This window comes from Trachinotus anak, unplaced genomic scaffold (genome assembly GCF_046630095.1).
Source record: "Trachinotus anak isolate AG129_WGS33_773 ecotype Australia unplaced genomic scaffold, CSIRO_AGI_Tana_v1 ptg000013l, whole genome shotgun sequence".
Classification (NCBI taxonomy): Eukaryota; Metazoa; Chordata; class Actinopteri; order Carangiformes; family Carangidae; genus Trachinotus; species Trachinotus anak.
In genome coordinates, this window is record NW_027273864.1 from 314875 (window position 1) to 334367 (window position 19493).

The window sequence follows — 19493 nt, forward strand, 5'->3', positions numbered from 1 at the left end:
AGAGCCTCCTGTCTTTCAACACGGCTCCTGGCTACAGTTTAGGTGCGAACACCTAAAACAGAGCAGATAAATAAACAGCCTGCTGTTATTTAATACCTGTGAAGTTCATATTTGTGCCTGTAAATACTTTAGAAAGTGTTCCGCCCCCTTCACTTTATTGTGTTATAGGTTTAATTTTAAATGGATAAAATAGACTTATTGCCCATCAATCTACACTTAAAGACAAAGTGAAAAAATGTTTTATAGATTTTTTTTTCAAATGTATTAAAAATCTAAACCTGAAAGTCTTCAGACTCTTTGCTGTGGCTCCAAACTATGGTCAGTTGCTTCCTGTTTCCTGCTTTAAATTGATCCTTGCTTTAAATGACTGGGCAGAGAGAGATACACCTGTGTTTCTAAGGGGACACACACTAAGACATGAAGTCCAGTGGACTCTCTGTAGACCTACAACCTGTGGTGAGGCAGAGATCAGGACTAAAAGCTCAGAGTCTTCCCAGGAGAACAGTGGGAACAAGAACTGTGAAGAGGAAGATGTTACGGTTTTGAGTTGTATGTTTTTGTTTGTTGCACTTTTTGCTCTCTTTCTGTTCCCCCTCCCTTTTTCTGTTTTTTCCCTGCAGAGCTTGTGTGTGGCAGGGGCGTGGTGCAGCAGTGGAGGCCTGACCCACCTGCAGCCCATTAGTCATTAAGCCAGTTTAAAACCCCCGGTTCATCACCCACTCTCTGCCAGATTATTCCATGCTCTCTCCCTGCATGCGGTTCCCTGGCTACCCAGTCTCCAGATTCTCCGTCGCTCTGTTTTTCCAGCCATTCACCTGCCTGCCAGCCTCCTGCCTCTTTTCGCCTGCTCTGTTGGACTGTTTTTGGCTTCGTGTCATTAAAGAGGTTTTCAGTTTCCAACTCTTGTCTCTGTGCGTCTCTGCTCCGGGGTCCTAACCTAATAGGGAACTTAACAGAAGAAATCTGGAACCAGATGGCTACAGTGGACCTGGGTCAGGTAGGAGACCAAGAACACAGTGTAACAGAGCTTCAGCAGTCCTCTGCAGATCTGGAGAGCCTGCTGGAAGGATGAGCATCTCAGCAGCTCTCCATCAGTCAGGTTGTTGACATGAGGCAGTCTGCTGGAGTCTGACTGACAACATCTAAAGACTCTGGGAGCAAGAGGACCAAGACTCTCTGGACTGATGAGACAAAAACTGAACCCCATGTCTGCTGAAGACCAGGTCCTGCTCATTACCTAGATAACACCTTCCCTACATTGAAGCATGGTGGGGGCAACATCATGCTGTGGGGGGACTTATCAGCAGCAGGGACAGGGAGACTGGTCAGACCTGAGGGAGGGATGAATACAGCCGAACACAGAGAGGTCCTTGAGGGAAACTTGATCCAGAGTCCACGAGACCTGAGACAACGGTTCAACTTTCAGGTCAACAGTGACCTGAAGCAAACAGACAAGACCACAATGGAGAGTCTTCAGGACAAGTCTCTGACTGTTCCTGAGTGGTCTCACCAAAGTCCAGACTGAAACCCCACAGACCATCTGTGGAGAGACTGTAAGAGGACAGTTCACAGACACACAACCAGTCTGAAGAGAGAGAGAGAGAGAGGATAAACTGACCAGATCCAGATGTTCAGAGCTGTAGAGACTCGAGAAGACTAAAGCTGGAACTGCTGATGAAGGGGGTCCTGCAGAGTCCTGAATTAAGGGACTAAAGACTTTTGTAAATGAGAGATTTCTGAAAACATCTTTTCAGAAATGCAGTTTTGTCCATTTATAATTAAAACTACAGTGTACAAGTGTTTAAATAGAGAAGGGGTCTGAACTCTTCCTGAAGCCATTGTTGGTATAAGATGTGGACTCAGTAAGGTATGGATAGATATCACAAACAACATAGAAATTCTCTGATGTATATTCTCCCTGAAATCATTTCCATGACTTTAATTTGTATTGTGTTGTAAGATGTGTTTATATATGCTTATGTTGCTGAGGTTTTTTTCCCGAAACAGCTCAGTGATGAGGTTTTAACATCCAGCCAGGCCACTGAAAGAGTCAACGGATGCTTCAAAGGATGAACTAGCTGCAGCTTTGACTGCAGACAATTTATTGCTTTCTTTATGTGCTTAGACTGACAGTGTATAGTAAACTTATACAAACTACATGTAGCTGCTGTAAAGCTGAAGGAAACAATACAACCCACACTTCTGCCTCCCATATGACATTGTCATGACAACCCATCAGCTGATCCATGCAGCCTGAACTCAGTGGATCAGGACTGTGATGGTAGAGGAGCCTCTGTGTGTTTATGGGGGTCACACTGTACTACTGAATGCTTTTTCTCAACAAATGGCTCAACTGGACAAAGTCAGCCATGTTCATGGTAGCTGGGGTCAAGCTAATCAGCCCCATCCAACGTGAACTATTGTGTGTGTGTGTGTGTGTGTGGTGGGGTAATAGTGTTTCTTATCTTTATGCTTTTAGCCCTGACCTAGAGTTGACTGTGGGACCATTGTTACCTTATATGTCCATTTTTTCTGTCTGTGCAGTGAGTGAGGGTGAGTTTGACCTAAAACTGAGGACCACGATGTGACCTTTCTGCTAGCGTGAACTAAAACTTGGTGAAAACCCTGACAAAGACTCTTATTGTACACAAACTTATAACCAGAGCTCAAATGCTAAATGTCAGCCAGAGGCTTACGGTTCTACTTTTTCTGCTCTCAGGGGGTTCTGCTAGAGCTCCTTTCAATCCATAAGATTAATATCAGAAAACTAATTCTTTATGTCTTCTTACCCAGTTTCACTGGCTGAAAAAAATAAATACAATCAGGTCAAAATAGTTCAGATAGCGAATGCAGGAAATGATGCAGTGATAAGTGAACATAGATCTGGGTGATGTTGGATTAGTAAGTAAGTAAGGTTGATTTATTTAGCACCTTTCACAGATAAAAAAATCACAAAAAGTACAAAAATTCAAGAAATAAGACAATAAAAGGAAATATGATAAATCCAGATCACTAAAATACAAAGGAAGAGGACTGACCTAAAGCCTGTCTGGGTTAAAGTGTTTTAGCTGCTTCAAAAAGAATCACAGAGTCTATGGATCACAAGGAGAGGGGGAGAGCGATCCACAGTCTGGGGGCCACCGGTCTTACAGCAGGTTCAAGGGACGGCCAGTCATTTTTGGTCAGAAGATCTAAGAGCCTGATTGGTTGTGTAAGGGAGGAGGAGGTCAGCAATGTATTGGGCTGTTTGGCTACTGTGAGCACCTGTAGTTTAAAGCGGATGCTGAATTTAACTTGGAGTCGGTGGAGGGAGGATAAACTGATCTGTGATCTGTTGTTGTTTCTGGTTAAAAGCAGTTTGGAGACGTTCAGAGAAGTTTGATTCAGGCAGATAAAAAGAGCGTCACAATGGTCTGAACGAGAAGAAATAAAAGCAGGAATAATCATCTCCATCTCAACCTCGGTCACCACAGATCTTATGGATTACAGATGAAGTTACTTTCCCCAGGTTCCTCAAAGATCTGTTTTTAATATTTGATGGTAAAAAATGTAAAAATTGATCTGACACAGATACCTCAGGTTTGGGAGCCTCAGGATTCCCCCCTTGCTATTCACAAATGATGTGGATCTGTTGGATCCTCCAGGAGGAGCCAGCTTGACCTACTGCCACTGTGACCAGACCTTGGATAAGCTGAAGAAAGTGGATGGAGATACATCAATATGTTTAGATACAAATGAAGATCAGTTGTTTGAGTGTCACAAGCACCAGAGACTTACAGGCAGTTTGATTTGTCACGGTAAGAAACACAGAGGTGTGGCTAATATCAATGACTTCACCCAGGTGTGTTGTCCCAGAGAGGCAGCACACACAGAACCAGAGATCTGAAATATCGAGCAGCTGTCATGACATTAGTGACATGTGTGACTGAAAAAGGTTTTTATTGATCCTACCAGTGTTATAAACAGAAGCAGAGCTGGAAGGTTAGGTTAAAGGTTCCAGGTAAACAGTTAACAGGTAAACAGTCATGATTTCAGACAGCAACAGACAGCGTGTACCATAACGCACCCTCTGACCACAGTTCACAGCAGCACTGTCAGTGTCGCAGCCGCAGAAGTAACAGGGTTTACACAACCTTTCCCCTGATTTGGTGACTGTTGATGTGGAAGATCCACATGGACCCCATCAGCTGATGGGAAAACCCCTGGTCACCTGTAAGGCTTTAAGCATACCAACTCAAAGACTGCACCGAAATGACAACAAACAAATATCTTGACCTTTGACCGCATAGAGTTGGAATTAGTCTAAAATCACAGTATGAGTAGGTGTGGTACTTTTATTCTCTGAACTTCATCAAGGCTTAATCAGGATCTATGTACCAGTATCAACAATGTCAACTCTTACATGAGCTAATATTGTTTATTGGATGATTGAGATACTACTGGAGACACCGGCTTCACACCTTGACACCATCACACTTAACTCAGCACAATAGTCAGTACAAACTCACTTCTGCAAACTACAGACACCCTGATGGAATATCAGTCAGAACATTAGAGACAGTGTTAGTTGTGTAATAAGCCTGCACTCACACACTCACTCACACACTCACACACTCACACACACACACACACACACACACACACACACACACACACACACACACACACACACACACACACACACACAGACACACACACACAGACACACAGCTGGGTCAAAGTTTCTTGCTTGGTTAGAGTCTCTGAGCTTCATGAATATTCAGGAGGTGTCACAGTGAGGGTGGAGAGAGTGGGGCTATAAATGACCATAGGATCCAGTGAAGGTGTGTTCCTGCAGCAAACTGGAAACTGAACTTGGGTGTGTGACTTGGACACAACAACAAACTGCACCACAGTAAGTTATTATTTCTTCTTCTGAAACATTAGTGATAACAAGTGCATACATATGCTTTATGTTAAGTAAAGGGTGATTACACTCCTGTTACTTCAGTGTATTTTCTAATAGCCAATAGTTGTTTTTGTGTTGAAAAGATTTTTGTTTTCTTGTATTTATTTTTATAGGTTAAATTTGAATATACTGTTTTCCTCCCACCCAGTCTTGGGTCTGAACTGAAGAGGAATCAGTGGAAATGGAAACCATGCAGGAGTTGATCCCATTTGCCAAGGAACTACTGAGTCAGAAACCCAGACGGGGTCTGCTGAAGGTCTACCTGGTGGGTTCTGTGTTTGCTGTGCTGGGGACTATCATCGGGTTGGTTGAAACCGTGTGTCACCCCTTCTCCTCTGGCGAGCCGCTGGATGCAGAGATGCTCCTCCTGTTGGCCCGGGAGCAGGGAACTGTTGAGGCTGAGACGCAGCACAGTGTCGGGGGCCGGGAGGAGAAGGAGGAGGAGGAGGAGGAGGAGCTGGCTCATGACAATGGGGCCACGACCCAGAGCATGACCCTCTCCAAGACTCATACACTCAGCCATCGAAGCATGGCCAACCGGCTGCACGCGTCCTAAAACCAGAGGGGTCGACCTTGAATGACTTGAGTTATTTATTAGGGAGCTGCTCCTGCCACACCAATGAGCTGTGCAACACGCACACACTCTGAAGCTTTACAGACAGCTGGGAGAGACGTGTCTGAGCTGCCTGCCATGCCTGCCAGAAATTTTTTTTTACAATGCCTGTATGCACTGGGCACACAAAGCCCCCCTCCCCCCAGAGGCCCCAGATGCACCTAGGATATTTGAGACTCTTTGATGGGACTGTTTACTGTCATGACAGCATAGAAATCATGTCAGTAACACAGTATGCAATATAAGTGTCATATATACATATATGTAAGTGTTGGTTACTGGTTTTGTGGTTCTGCAGGGATCCACCAGCAATAATGAAGGTTACTTGAAAAATGGTCCCACTAGAAAATAGATAAGTGAAGTCATAGACAGCTGTGTACAGCGGTAAACTACATTAAGAAGTAAAACTAACAAATTTCTCCCATATTCATCCTGTTAATAAGCTTCCTGTATCAAACAGTGGTCTGTTGGTGCATGTGAATCCAAGTTACAAGAACTAAATGAAACACAAGTGTATTCCATAAGATTTTTTTTTACATTCTTATAAAGGACAAACACATTTTTCTATTTGTTTCAGCAGTAACACAGAGTCTGTTCTGTTAATATTTTCTGATTTAAAGGTATTCAGAGAATGAAGGTAAAAGTTCATGAGAGGTACATGGTCTGAACTGCCACTCCACCCACATACCATATTCAAAGAGGAACATTTGTTGTAAATATTCTGCTGTATGTGCACATGCTGTAAATACACAATCTTGTTTTTTCATACCAATGAAGTTCATTTTATTTATTTAGCCTGGTCCATTTAAATGTTTGCTGAACAAGTTCAATAAATACCAGTCTTATGTAAATTTGCTGAGTATGAAAATCTTTTTTACTGGCCTGTTGTCACATCTCAGTTTCGTCTATTGTTATATTTTACAAAATAACTTTTACAAGAATTTTCTGGAAGTGTATTTCTTAACCCATTAGGAGATTTAATTCACTTCATCTATCTATCTATCGATACAATGACAATGAGAGGGTGCATGTTTCAGTGAACTAAAGTGGCAAGCTCACACTGAAAATGAGAGGTTACGCTATCAACTAACTAACATTAGTCAGCTAAACTGTAACTTAAGGCTTAAGTTACAAGCTAGCTAACATTCGCGTTTAAATCTGTAGAGACACTTCCTTTTTGGTACCATTAGATGTACTATCAGGGTATTAGATGGTATTATATCCACACTGTATGTTTTTATACTCAGTATTTGTGTTGAAGTTAAAGCAACATGTCACTCTTCCTCTGGGCCCACTACATACTCAGCACTGGTGTTACTCAACAATAAACATTTTGTCTTGTTGCAGCAGGAAAGGTTTTAGCTACTCACATTAAGTGTGCTTTATTTCATTTAGATAAAGTCAGAATCATAGATGGAACATAAAGATATAACTCCTGGCTAATCCAAAAATGAGCAAAGAGGTGGGGCCTATGTGGAACTGACATTTTGGTTCATGCCAGTTTAATAATTGTGGCAAGCTCCAGTTAGCATTGTATGCTCAGCTGGGCGTCTTGAGGGCTAACCCAAGGCTAAGTCATTTGCTGGCTAATTAACTAGTTAGTGAGCTAAGCTATTCAATTAGTGAATAGCTTAGTCAATTAGTGCTGATGTATAAATAGCTTGTACGCTTATTGGTCAAATCCTGATTTTATAACTGTGATGTTGTCTGACAAAATCACCAAACACATAAATTCAAGACAAAGACTGTGATGTGATTTCAGCTGTAAAATGATCACAGAGAGAGGCAGTTATGAGAGACAGACCATCTTTCTTTTAAGTTATTTTCTCAAGCTTGTATGACTGAAGGGTTATTACAATCGTAGAGAGAAAGAGATGGGAAAATTGGAGAGTGAGAGAGAGGATGACACAGTGGCAAGGACTAAGCCCAAAAGGCACGACCTCAACCAGCCGTCACAGACGCACTATCTTTCATAATTTGTCTCTCACACAGAGCACAGTAATAATGATACATGTAATGAGAGTAGTTCATTTGCTGTGATGGCGGTGGGGCTCAGTGTATTGAAGCTCCTCCTCTTCCCTGCAGTTCCTGAGCAGCTGAGAAACCAGAGCAGCTCAGTAAACTGCCTGTAACAAGAGGTGTAGACCTGAGCCCCCAGTCAGCATCCATACACAGCCCAGACTTGCACCAGGTTTATACCCAGTCTGTTTGAAAACAAGTCTCCAACTCTATCAACAGTGTGCTAGGTTAGCAACAGTGCAGCTGTAAACACCCCGCTACTGAAAATGAAAATGCAATTTTCAGACAATTTGAAAATGAAAAGACTTGACCTGGTTTACAGGTTACTAGCCGCTGTCCTGGTGACAGACAAATACATGACAAGGAAGTGACGTCTTACCTGAAGACCCGCCTTGACGAGAGGTCTGACAGATTGCATTTTTATTTTCATTGTGACCCCAAAATAGCATGGTGACATGTAAATGTCAAATTCTGTTTACATTTTCATTTTCAAATTTTTGCAAAATTGCATTTTTATATTAATTTTGACCTCAAAACAGCGTAGTGACATGTAAATGAAAATATAATAGATGTTTTGCACATTGCATCTGAATATTGTCCACTGTGCAGTAGGTTATGACCTTAAAAATTAAATGTCAAATAGTCATGGATTGCCAATACAAGTATGTGAAAATGAAAATGCAAATTGAATTACTGCATTTTAATTTTAATTTTGACTCAAATAAAACACACATATTTTAAGGCTATTGTGGAATTATTAATTGTCATTTGAATATAGTCCCTGTAGGCTTCCATAGTCTGGTTCATAAATTAGAAGGTAGTTAGATTAGCAGTTTTAGCTTCCAACTCTTGCCTGATGTCCTGTGTCCGCCGTGCAGCGCCGGTGAATCACTGGTTTTTAAAGTGACACTGCTTTATTTGGTGTTTCTGCCAATTTTAATCCACTGGTTAGTTATGGAGAGGAGGACACCACTGCTGTTAGTTTGGCTGCCAGTTAAAACCTCCCGAACGTCTGGTTCATAAATTAGCAGTTAGTTAGTTAGATTCAGTCTAAGATCCCAACCCTTCTCTGTTGTCCTGTGTCCGCTGTACACCGTCGGTGAAACACTGACTTTAAATGTGAAACTGCTTTCAGGGCTTTAACGGTTATAGCGGTTTGGAGAGGAGGAGACCTCAGTGGATAATTCAGCTCCAGGTAAAAACCTCCTGAACGAATGACACTGAACAAATCCAAACCGGGAGAAGCTTACAGAATGGTAGTGAAGACAACAATGCAAATGATACCACGCCATTTCATGACATCATCCAATGCCGTTTTTTTAATTGTTTTCATTGAGAGACCCCTAGTGGCAGAAGTTACATACTGTACGTTTAAGACTGAACATCCCTTACAGTCAAATTGTCATTGAAAAGTAAACACATCTGTAAATCTACCAGGTGCAGGCTGTCCTCTTAAACTGAGTGGAGCTGATAGGTGGAGCTGATGGAGAGGCCAGCTGTCTGCACAGACTCAAGGCTGTAACTGCTGCTAAAGCTGCATCTACTACATCCTGAGAAAAATATTAGGTTGTCCTCACCTATATAAAAACCATGAGCTGATTTTTTTTTTTTTTTTTTTACAGAAGCAGAGTTAGATACAACCTGATCTCCACATGTGCACATCCACTATCAGCGAGTCACAGATCCAGCAGCATGGCTCAGATAGCACAGTGGGACAATGCCAGGCACATGAGTGGGAGGCCAATCATTCAACATGGTCTCCTTGGTCTCAGAATAGTTTGACCATGACCTGCATTACATGGACGTGTTTAACCCCTTAAACATTAGGACAAACGCGGACTTGCCAACTCTTCACTGTGACATTAAAGTTTCTTATTTCACACCTCAATTTTTACAGTTTAAGAAGGATTTAATTCATTTTAATGGCTGTGTTTACTACTGTATAGCAGAGATAAGTTTGTCACATAGACTGATGAGACTATGTCAGCGGTAAACACTGTTAAAGTCTTGTCTGTAACAAACAAAAAGCTGAGCAAACAGAGTTGAGGTGATTTAAGCTCTGTTTAAAAAGATAGGAAAGAATTTTCTGACATTAATGTTTCTACAGAGAGGTTGACTTGTGTCAACACATTTGACTGCTGTGAAATTTGAAATGATGAACCCTCTGGCAGCACAACACACTAATTTAACGAGGGGTCAGCAGGTCATTTACAGAAAGCCAAATCAAAGTGACAAAAGGGTTGGGGGTTTTTCTCCGTCCTGCACAGAAACAGGGATTTGAGTTGAAAGGTTGCCAGTGGAAACTAGAGGCAACACACAGTGTGAAGCTGCTGACTTTTTGCCAAGCCCCCTCCCCCCTCACCCCGCCCCCAGTGTCAACCAAGCAGCCTCTGAGTCAGATAAAGACCAGCAGAGACCACACAGTGCTGCAGACCAGGACCTGATTACATCCTGGTCTGACTTGTGAGCTGAAATAAAACAACTTTAGTTGTACACAATTTAACAGTGTTCCGTAACCTATCTGCAAGTGGGACAAATTTTTTTATAAAGTCTGGTGGAGAATATTTCCCATGTCCAAAATACACTGTATTTGATAGTGTCATCCACTGTGAAAAGCTTATTTTATTTCCTATATCATCATCCAGCTAAATGAAATTTATGGGTTAAATCCAGGGATACAGAAAATTTCCATTCGCAGCATTTATCAAAACTTTACAGTATGTACATACCAATAACTTCCACTGAGAAAAGTGCCCTGTTCCTCAGTCTGGAAGAACTGAATAGTCCAAAAAATACAAAACAGAGTACGGACAGAAAAATGTTCTTTGTTATCTCAATCATAACTGAAGCTATGCATCATTATTTTCATTATTCTGCAATTAATTGAAAACCTGCTTATCGTTTCAGGCAGTAGTTTCAGGTGTAATGTGATAAATGTTATTCAGCTTTGAAATGAATCAAATAATTCAAAAAAATCTTTAAATTTATTTGAAGATAAAATGACCTGCTTTAAAGCTGCATTATTATTATTATTATTATTATTATTATTATTATTATTATTTGGCCACTTTGGTTTCCTGGTAACACATCCAGCGGAACAACATTAGCATTCATTTGAAGTCATGTTTGTGTCCACCGGATGAATCTAATCTTGATGTATTTCCTCTCTTTTAGCCCTGTGTTTGGTCAACAGCTCCTGGGCGAAATATCTGGTTCTCCAGCGGCTGAATGCTCCACTATATTCACCATCTGCTGGCAAAAAAAAAAAATACAAAACAAAAAAAAAAACAATTAGGAGAACTGCAAACTTGATTCTCTGTAGATTTATCATTTTAAATGAACTTTTCATTTTACATATTCTATCCATAGCCCTATAGTTATAAAAATATTGATTAATGCATCTTAAATGGGGCTATTTGTCAGTTTTCTCTGCAGCTGGACATGGTTTCTTGTCAGGATCAGGTGGTGGTGGTGATGGTCTTTTGACAAGAGCTTCAGCTCATTGATAATATGAAATTAGATCATGTTTGACTTCAACAGATTCTCACAGTGTTTATTAACACGCATGCTATAAAATCAGCCTGTAACAGTGAGGTTTATCTGCAAAAGTAATCTGAGGAAAAAATGTAATGTTCATAAAATGTGAGCTTAATGTCAAATGTGAGAAAAGTCATCATCCAGCTGGAGCACTGACCTTCTCCACAGAGTGACGCACATGGATGCCTGAGTGTGTATGAGCTGAGTGGATGTGTGTGCTGTGTGTAAGGATGCACGTGCATTCCTGTACAATCTCAGCAGAAAGAAGTCTGCATACTTAAGTGGGCTGCACCTGGCAACCTGGAGGTCGGAATCACAGTGTTAGTTTAAGCATATAGTCTCATGTCTGATCAAGGACACAAGTGAAAATACCCAAAGAGACAGTGCAGGGGGCTCTTTGAAATGTGGTTACACAACACACAGTGGCAGAAAGGTTATGGAGCTACTCCATCTAGAGGTTGCCACAAAGAAAGTTTGCCTGGTGGACACATGGACACAGGTTGCCCCTCACATGGAGCAGCAATCTGGGTAAAAGGAGAAGACAGGGGGCCTGAATCTACTGTTCTCTTTACTGTATATGAGGTCTGGAAGAGAACTGAGGATTCTGCAAGAAAGATGTAAACCACGTATCATGTATCACCATGATCGTCATTGTGTTCATGTCAGAAGATGAACATCATCTTTTAGTTTGGTAGGTTTACACCCTCACTTCCTTTTCTTTTTGTTTACAGTTTTATGGTTCACACAAACAAGTTATTACACTACACATGTATGTGTGCCTTTGGTGTGGGGCTGTTTGTCCTGCTTTCAACTAGGCCTCTTGGTTCCAGTGAAGTGAAATAAATCTTAATACTACATCATACAATGATATTTTAGACAACCCCGTGCCTCCAACTTGGTGTCCACATTTTTAGTTTTAGGATGACATGTTCAACAGTCGTGTGAGTCTAATGCTCATGTGACTAAAATCCTGATGAGCTTCACAATCACACAAGTTCCAGAGTTAGAGACTTCAGAGGAGTTGGGCATGTGCACACAGAAAATAAATAATCATTCCACTAAAAACACGTAGTAAAAATCATCTTGTCCAATGATTGTTGTGTTTTTTCCTCTTGATAATTAATATCTTTATCATCTCAAGTAAAATTTAACATTATTAACTTTCTTCACCTTGTCTCCATCTTTACTGTCATTGAAAATTAAAACTACTGGTTTTAATTTAATTTAATTTTACACCACAGTAATTCTCAATTTCCACATTTTTATTTGACCTGATGATAATTTATTGATTTAAGCTGGTTAATTTGCATGGATTCCTGTTGCACACAATAACATATTGGAGGTTTATTCTCCCTGCAGGATATCGACTGTTAGACACTGGATGACTTTGAGCTCGACTGTCCAAAATCCACACTGGTTTATAAAGTATGTGGAACAACAGTGGACTGCTGGGGGGAGCGCTGAGAGTTTGAAGGAAAATCTCCAGTGGAGAACAGCTGCTGTCACCAGGTGGCTGACTCTCTGTGGCCGTTTCATCAACATGGACCCAAAGTTTTGGTCGAGGCTGTGGACTGGAAGTGTAGTTTTGAAACTGTTTCTTCTGAGACCAAGCAGAATAGCAAGTTTATGAGAAACAAGCAAAAACGTCTCTGAAAGCTGTTCACACTAACAACTTCACACTCTTCATTTTAAAGGCTGAAACTTCAGAATCAGTCTCTGTGCTTCCCCCATGATATGAAAGAGATAACTTCAAACAGGTGCTGTGAACAAAAATGCTTCTTAAGTCAGTCCCAGAACCCTTGATCCTTTTGTCTCTGATACATTCATATGTTCATACAATCTATAGTCACACTGTACCCTGCTTCACCTTCTCCTGTCAACACTGACAAAGCAGTCTCATCACATTTAAAGCACACAAACCACAGGTCAACCAGTAGCTCTGCTCAGTCCAGCACAGTGTCCTGGCCCACATCAGTCCCACCTGCACTAAAAAGACTCTTGGTCATGTTACACTGCCTAATGCAGTAAGTGTCCAGCATCAGTGCATCCATGTCTCTGCCTGAACTGATTAACTACACAGTCCCCCTGCTCTAAACAGTCGCCGTGGTAACGTTTTCCTCAGCACTGTTGGTGGCGGCTGCTGTTCCACTCAGGCTCCCGTTGACAGGTGCGTGCGGCGTCACTTTCGCCAGTCGGTGCTCCTTGCTGTGAGCACAGCTGCGGGCGCAGAGCTGGCAGGAGGCGCAGGCCAAGTTGCAGCAAGGTAAGAACCGACAGATGCTGACACGCCACAGGAACCAACCAGGTGACCAGCAGCACCAGCAGAGCACCACCCCACCCGCCACCACGGCCAGGACGATGTAGAGAACCAACAGCGACAGGGAGGCCGGGGAGTCTGGAGATAAGAGAAGCAAGTCAGTCCCATAGTCCAGTGGCTCATATGTGGTACTGACATACAGTGCAGCTTACTGTAGTCTTCTTTCTGGCTCTAAATGAGAAAAGTCCGAAGTCCACTCTCATATTTTACACCATTGTCTCAAAATAGCTACAGTGGCACTTTAACAGAGCCTTCTGAAAAGTGGAGCTGTCCATATTACTCTGAAAATGGTTCCCATCAATGCACTATTAGCCTATGACTACCAGCCTCAGACCTGAGCTGTGTCCCAGGATCCTTCGTGACCCAACCTATCCCAAGATTCATTGAAAACCTTACGTTTTTTTAGAAAAAGATACGTAATGTCAAGGTTGCTAGGTCACTGAGGTGTTGCCTTTGTGATGCAACAGGAAGAGTGGGCACAGCTGGTGACACATAATTCTCTATGAAGATATGGAGATGATGACTTTAAAGGCCACACCTAGACCACATTCTCTGAAAGATGTGGCCCCTGAAGTGTGGCTCCCCCTGGCAGAATTTGAAGATGGACTAAAATGTTTTAGTCTTACAATAGGATTTGTTCACATAATAAAAGATAGATTATCAACAGCCTCATTGAAGAATTCACACTGTATATTATACCTCATCTTTACTCTACAGAGTTATGATAATATTGGCATTAATGGAACAATCGTACTTATTCCCATGTGAAATAAACGGTGCTGAATTGTTGGTGATGTAGTGAATACTTGTGGGTCAGGCATCCTCCAATCTGGACCTCACAGAGTCACAGCGTTTGCCCTCAACACAACAGCCACACTTAAATGTTCTTTTCCTGAAGAAATCCAATGATTGTGACCATTTCATGGACACAGGATGCAATTTGGTCCAAAGTTTTGCTGTCATACAGTAAATACGAATGCGGCCAAGGCCTTATCATCAGTGTTCACCAGCACCAATCAAAGTAATGTGTCTAGATAATGAAAATCATAAACTAAAAGAGAACAAGTTGTTTCCAAATACAACTCCCTGTGCAAACATCAGTATCAATTTAACCTGTGAGAGATCTGTGACGTCCAAGTCCAGAGCTAAAGGGAACAAACTCGACCCAGACAATAGAGCTGCTCTAACTGTGGAATTAATTAACCTCATGTGTTGATATGCATGGAGCCCACTAACTGTTTACATTCCCCGTGTTTACATTGTTAGAAGATAAAATGAATTCAACCACAGCCAACAAGCTGCTGCTGAATCAGTCTGACCAGCCAGGCTGTGGACTCTCAGTTGAACAGTCAGAAGAGAAGAATGGCTCTTTTCAGACTCAGTCGGGTCTTAAAAGCGATCAGAGGCTGAGAGGCCGGTCCAGACAGTCTCTGTTTGCACCTCTGACGCTAGAATAGAGACGGATCACTCAAAAGGCTGCTCTTTGTTGTGAGAATCCATCAAGTCTTTAGCTGAAATTAACAACTCAATGGCCACCTCCGTTAACTTTATGCCCAATCATCAGGACACTTTACATCCAAATGGGCTCTTTGATTTGGTTTATTTGATGACCAACCAACTGCCTGCTGGGCATCAGCTTGGTGCATTACTCAGTGAGTCATTCTGGCCAAGAGTGGGAAGTTTTCCTGTTGGGTTAAATAATGAAGACTTATTATAATACAGTGGTCACTCACCTGTTACTGACTCATGGCTGGGAACACTGTCTGGCACGCCACAGTTCATATGTGTAGCAAGTGGCACCGTGGGTGAATTCACAAAAGGTGGGGGTGGGGTGGCTATTGGTGGTGGAGGTTCAGGAGGTAAAAGCTGACCTGCTGATGAAGGACAGCTTTGGGTCAAATATGCATTGAGATTCTGTGTGCTGTTAGATTGGTGTTAAATCAGGGGGCACTGAAATCAGGGGCTGTATCCTCTGCCTCAACACCTGACTGACCTTTGCAGCCGGTGGTCAGGTTTTCCTCCAGGTCACTTCCATCCCCACAGTTGTCAATACCTTTATCATCACACACCAGACTGAGAGGAATACACTTCCCATTCCTGCATGTGAAGTAGGGCTCACTGCTGCACTCTGATTGGTTGAAACCTGAAGAGGAATATGACAATCAAGATGGCTTCTTTTAACAATGACCAAAATCCGTTCCTAACCTTACCCAGTCTGAAGGACGTGAAGTCCCCCACAAAGTCGACCCTGGGCTGAGTCCCCCGGGTCACCAGCCTCAGGGTCAGGTAGTTTCCCGTGGACAGCACGGGTCGGGGTGGGCTCTTCCCACAGAGAGGAGGCCCGAGGGGTGGCGAGCTCCTGTCCCGCCCATCATAGAACTGAACGTATGAGCCAGCATGACACGGATCCCCTGGGCTTTCTCCTGTGGTGGGCTCCAGTCTTGGGTTGAGGGGGGCCAAGTCCCGAGGGGACTCCGGGAAGAGAGGAGCTGGGCTCAGAGGGGCCACTCGCAGCAAACTGTAGACCAGGAAGAAGCGGAAGTGGAACTGGACTTTGTCTTTAGGAGAGCTGGCCTGCATGGTGAGGTGGCAGTCGGTCCCCATGGTCACAAAGTAGTACTTCTTGGATTCCTGGTGCGAGTTGACGATCATACCGTCACCCCGGATCATCTGACCACAGAAGTCCACCACATTCACTGACAAAGACAACAGAGACAGGATCTTCAGAGATGAACTGCTGACTTATATATAACATAGTATATCACCGATCACAAAAAAGACACTGACTTGTCTTTTGTTCTGGGTGAACATGGTCAGCAACAAGACTCAAACAGACTGAGACATTCAGACCAGGACTGATGGGTGTTAATACCAAAAAACATCCCCACACCATAACACCAACACCTGGACAGGTTGGGTCCATGGATTCAGACTCTGACCCTACCATCTGCTGCCTCAGCAGAAATCCAGATCCATCAGACCAGGTCTTCAGCTCTCCAGTGTTGGTGAGCCTGTGTCCACTGCAGCCTCTGGTTTCTGTTCTTGGTGACAGGAAGTGGAACCTGACGTGGTCTCTGCTGTTGTAGTCCATCCACCTCAAGGTTGGATGTGTTGTTCACTCTGCTCAACTGTGGTGAGCTTTTCTGCTCACCACAGTTGTAAAGAGTGGTTATCTGAGTGACTGTAGCCTTTCTTTCAGCTCAACCTGTCAGATCTGTCTGACACCAACTATTATGTCACGTCACATTTTTTCTGGTTTGATGTAAACATTAACTGAAGCTCCGCACCTGAATCTGCAGGATCTTATACACTGCTGCCGCATGATTGGCTAATTGGATAATTTCATGAATAAGCAGGTGTAAAGCTGTTCAAGTACATGGGAAATTCTCATTCAGTCAAATCATTATAGGACTTATAGGATTTCAGTTTTCTGAGTGATCTAATAAATATATAGCAGATTTCAGGTAAACACTCAGAGAAACCCAATCCTGCAAGGTTTGATGGTGGGTCCAGGTGGGCGGGGCTTGGAGTGTGGCTGAGGGCGGTGACTGCTTTTTTTGTGACATCACAAAGTTCCAGAAGTCAAATGAGCTTTATGGTTTGTGGTTTTTGAGTCTAAAGACTTTAAATAAAAATAAAAATAAAAATTAAACACAAACGCAAACCCACTTAAAGAACAGTTTTATGATCTTAAACAAAAAGTAGTGAGGCTACCTCTCTAGTATATACACCAGTTATAAACTGGACACTCATTCAGGCCTGTGTCTCAGTATCTTTTCCTTCCTCTTATCTTTACTCTGATAAGACAAGTGATTATGTGCATGTGAATAAACTGTTCTGATGGAAGAATTAAGGATGAAAACAATGAACTGAACTAAATAAAAATATCAGGTACATATTAGGTAGATAGCCTAACATTAGAAAACATATACTGAAGAAAATTTCCAGTCTCAAACATGTTGACAGTGGACAGGAATAAATTAGAATGATAAAGTGATTAAAAAATGTTTTTAACATATTTAAAAAAGGAAAAAAAATCTTGTGTGTTGTAAAAAAAAAAAATGTGAGAACTGAGGAGAAGAGCTGATGGCTGTTTGAGTCAGGATGGGACAGATGGGTGGGCAGATCTGGATCTAGCAGCCCACATCCAGCCACCCAGTGCCCTGCTCCTCCCCTGCCTCTGGGCTCCCGGCCAAATAATGAGAAAATTTACAACCGCCCCTGGAGTTTATTAGCTCCGTTTCCCTGGGAGACCACCAGATCCTCCTGCTCTGACCTGCAGGAATGTCCTGAAGCCCGGGAGCGCCTGTTGGTGGGAAGCCTCTTGTCCTCTCTTCACCACACAAGCAAATACAAAACCTCAGGACATGGTTCAAAACAGGGACGACCCGAGGACGCTGAGTCCCCAGTAAAGATTTTTACAGGCTGAAAATTCAGCTCTTTAAGCACTGTGAATGACAGTGTTTAAATGTAACTAAACTGGTCTAATGTGGCAATTTTATATCACACTATTCATAGAAATTGTAAATCTTATCAAGGAAAATAAATACTTCATGATGCTTGTCCAAAAAATCATATAAATTCACTTCTAACATAAAACATTTCAACTCATTTATTTGAAGATATTTTAATACAAGTTAAATATATTAACTACCTCAGTATAAACTCCGATATCTCACTCCATACTTTATCATCCATGTTGACTGAACTTAGTCTTTAGTTTATTACTAAGTCATTGATCAAAACACTTGATCAGTCACTGGGACCATCTGAACATTTGAGCTCTTTACTAGAAATCAATGAGGCTTGATATATGAAAATATATCAAGCCAAATCAGTGGGCTCCAAAAACTCCACTGAGTTTTGATCAAGCCAGCCCCTAAAACTGTCATACAGTGAAGACTTTATCAAATAACAAACATTAACACAGACTTAATTATTTAAATATAGGCTATAGTCAATGTGACAGAATACACAACTCCAGCAAGTCTGAGTTTGAGAGGAAACCAACGACTGCGTCTGAGTGCAGAAAAATATGTCAAAGAATCTATGAAAGCAAAAGCAACAATCAGTCGAAGTCCTTTAATCTTAAACAGAACCAACAGCTCTTTACATTCTGCATCACTTTAATAATTTATTCACAGCTGATACTGTTTTGTTTAGTTACCTTTCTTCACTATCATGATTACAACCCGCTGCTTCTACCTGTAGCAGTTATGTCAGTGATTATTTCAACATCCTATCTTTAAATTTTCACTAGAATATTCTGAGTCAAATGGCAAAAAGTTATACTTCTATTTATCCATGCTATTGAATAAATTGCTGTGTTTTACAAGAATAAAAGTAGTTTGTGGTCTGGATGAGGCTCTCACACTGTGACTGCTCTAGGTTAGGTCAATATAGAAACTCTCAGGGCAGACAGAGCAGGAAAGGTTTTAATACAAGTAACCTACTACTGATGCTGCTGTAACAAATAATAATAATAATAATAATAATAATAACTGTACAAATACTGCTACTCTCTGCTGCTCTCGCCTAAACTTTAATACCTTGTCTGGGTTTCAGCTCACTCAGCGCAAAGCGAGCGGAGAGGTGCGTCACATCCAACAGGATCCAGACCTCACCTCCTCCTGCTGTCTGGGAACGGGAGAGGCTCTTACCGGTCTCGATGGCCGAGCTGTGGAGGGTCACGCAGCCGAGCAGGAGGAGCAGCCTGAGCAGGCGCTGCCAGCAGCTCTCCACCTCCAGCTCCATCATCAGCTGCAGTCCGGCAGTCAGCTCACAGAGGGGGCGGCGTGGTCAGCCCGTCATATCCGATCTGACAGGGGGCGAAGAGGCTGCAGCTGCAGGGGATGAGGACTGAGGCCGCTCTGCTCTTCATCATTAACAATCCCGGCTTTTAGCCTGTTCACGCTGAACCTCCTCTCTGCCCCGTCCGTTCACGTGTCCTGTCGTCTCCATGACAACACCCATCCAATCAGCTGTCAGGCCTGCGAGACAGAGCTCCTGTTTAAAATAAATTAGCCCCTGTAAACTTCCACAACTGTCTGTCAGTGCTT

The 19493-nt window shown here is 42.4% G+C and overlaps 2 protein-coding genes across 6 annotated transcripts; one reads left to right on the forward strand and one right to left on the reverse strand.

Annotated features, from left to right (window-relative positions):
• Positions 1-4764: 4764 nt before the first annotated feature.
• Positions 4765-6412, forward strand: LOC139630941 (G0/G1 switch protein 2-like). Of its 2 annotated transcripts, none has more exons than XM_071494805.1 (2): positions 4765-4894; positions 5097-6412. In XM_071494805.1, exon 2 carries the CDS (start codon positions 5130-5132, stop codon positions 5502-5504), a length of 375 nt encoding a protein of 124 aa, XP_071350906.1. In that variant the 5' UTR covers positions 4765-4894; positions 5097-5129; the 3' UTR covers positions 5505-6412. The 2 variants fall into 2 exon arrangements, with proteins under 2 accessions (XP_071350906.1, XP_071350905.1); XM_071494804.1 differs by having other exon boundaries at positions 4795-4894; positions 5062-6412.
• Positions 6413-11085: 4673 nt separating this feature from the next.
• ldlrad2 (low density lipoprotein receptor class A domain containing 2) lies at positions 11086-19473 on the reverse strand. 4 transcript variants are annotated; one of them, XM_071495021.1, is made up of 5 exons: positions 19095-19473; positions 15645-16130; positions 15428-15577; positions 15168-15305; positions 11086-13512 (listed from the first exon to the last, which is right to left on the reverse strand). In XM_071495021.1, exons 1-5 carry the CDS (start codon positions 19189-19191, stop codon positions 13208-13210), a joined length of 1176 nt encoding a protein of 391 aa, XP_071351122.1. In that variant the 5' UTR covers positions 19192-19473; the 3' UTR covers positions 11086-13207. The 4 variants fall into 4 exon arrangements, with proteins under 4 accessions (XP_071351122.1, XP_071351121.1, XP_071351120.1 ...); XM_071495020.1 differs by having other exon boundaries at positions 15168-15308; XM_071495019.1 differs by having other exon boundaries at positions 18984-19473.
• Positions 19474-19493: the final 20 nt, after the last annotated feature.

Coding starts and splice junctions, on each gene's coding strand:
- LOC139630941 (XM_071494805.1), top strand. CDS start 5,130: ATGGAAACCATGCAGGAGTTGATCCCATTTGCCAAGGAACTACTGAGT.
- ldlrad2 (XM_071495018.1), bottom strand. CDS start 19,191: ATGATGGAGCTGGAGGTGGAGAGCTGCTGGCAGCGCCTGCTCAGGCTG. Junction 15,578..15,644: donor CTTCACGTCCTTCAGACTGG/GTAAGGTTAGGA, acceptor ATTCCTCTTCAG/GTTTCAACCAATCAGAGTGC. Junction 15,309..15,427: donor CCTGACCACCGGCTGCAAAG/GTCAGTCAGGTG, acceptor GTCCTTCATCAG/CAGGTCAGCTTTTACCTCCT.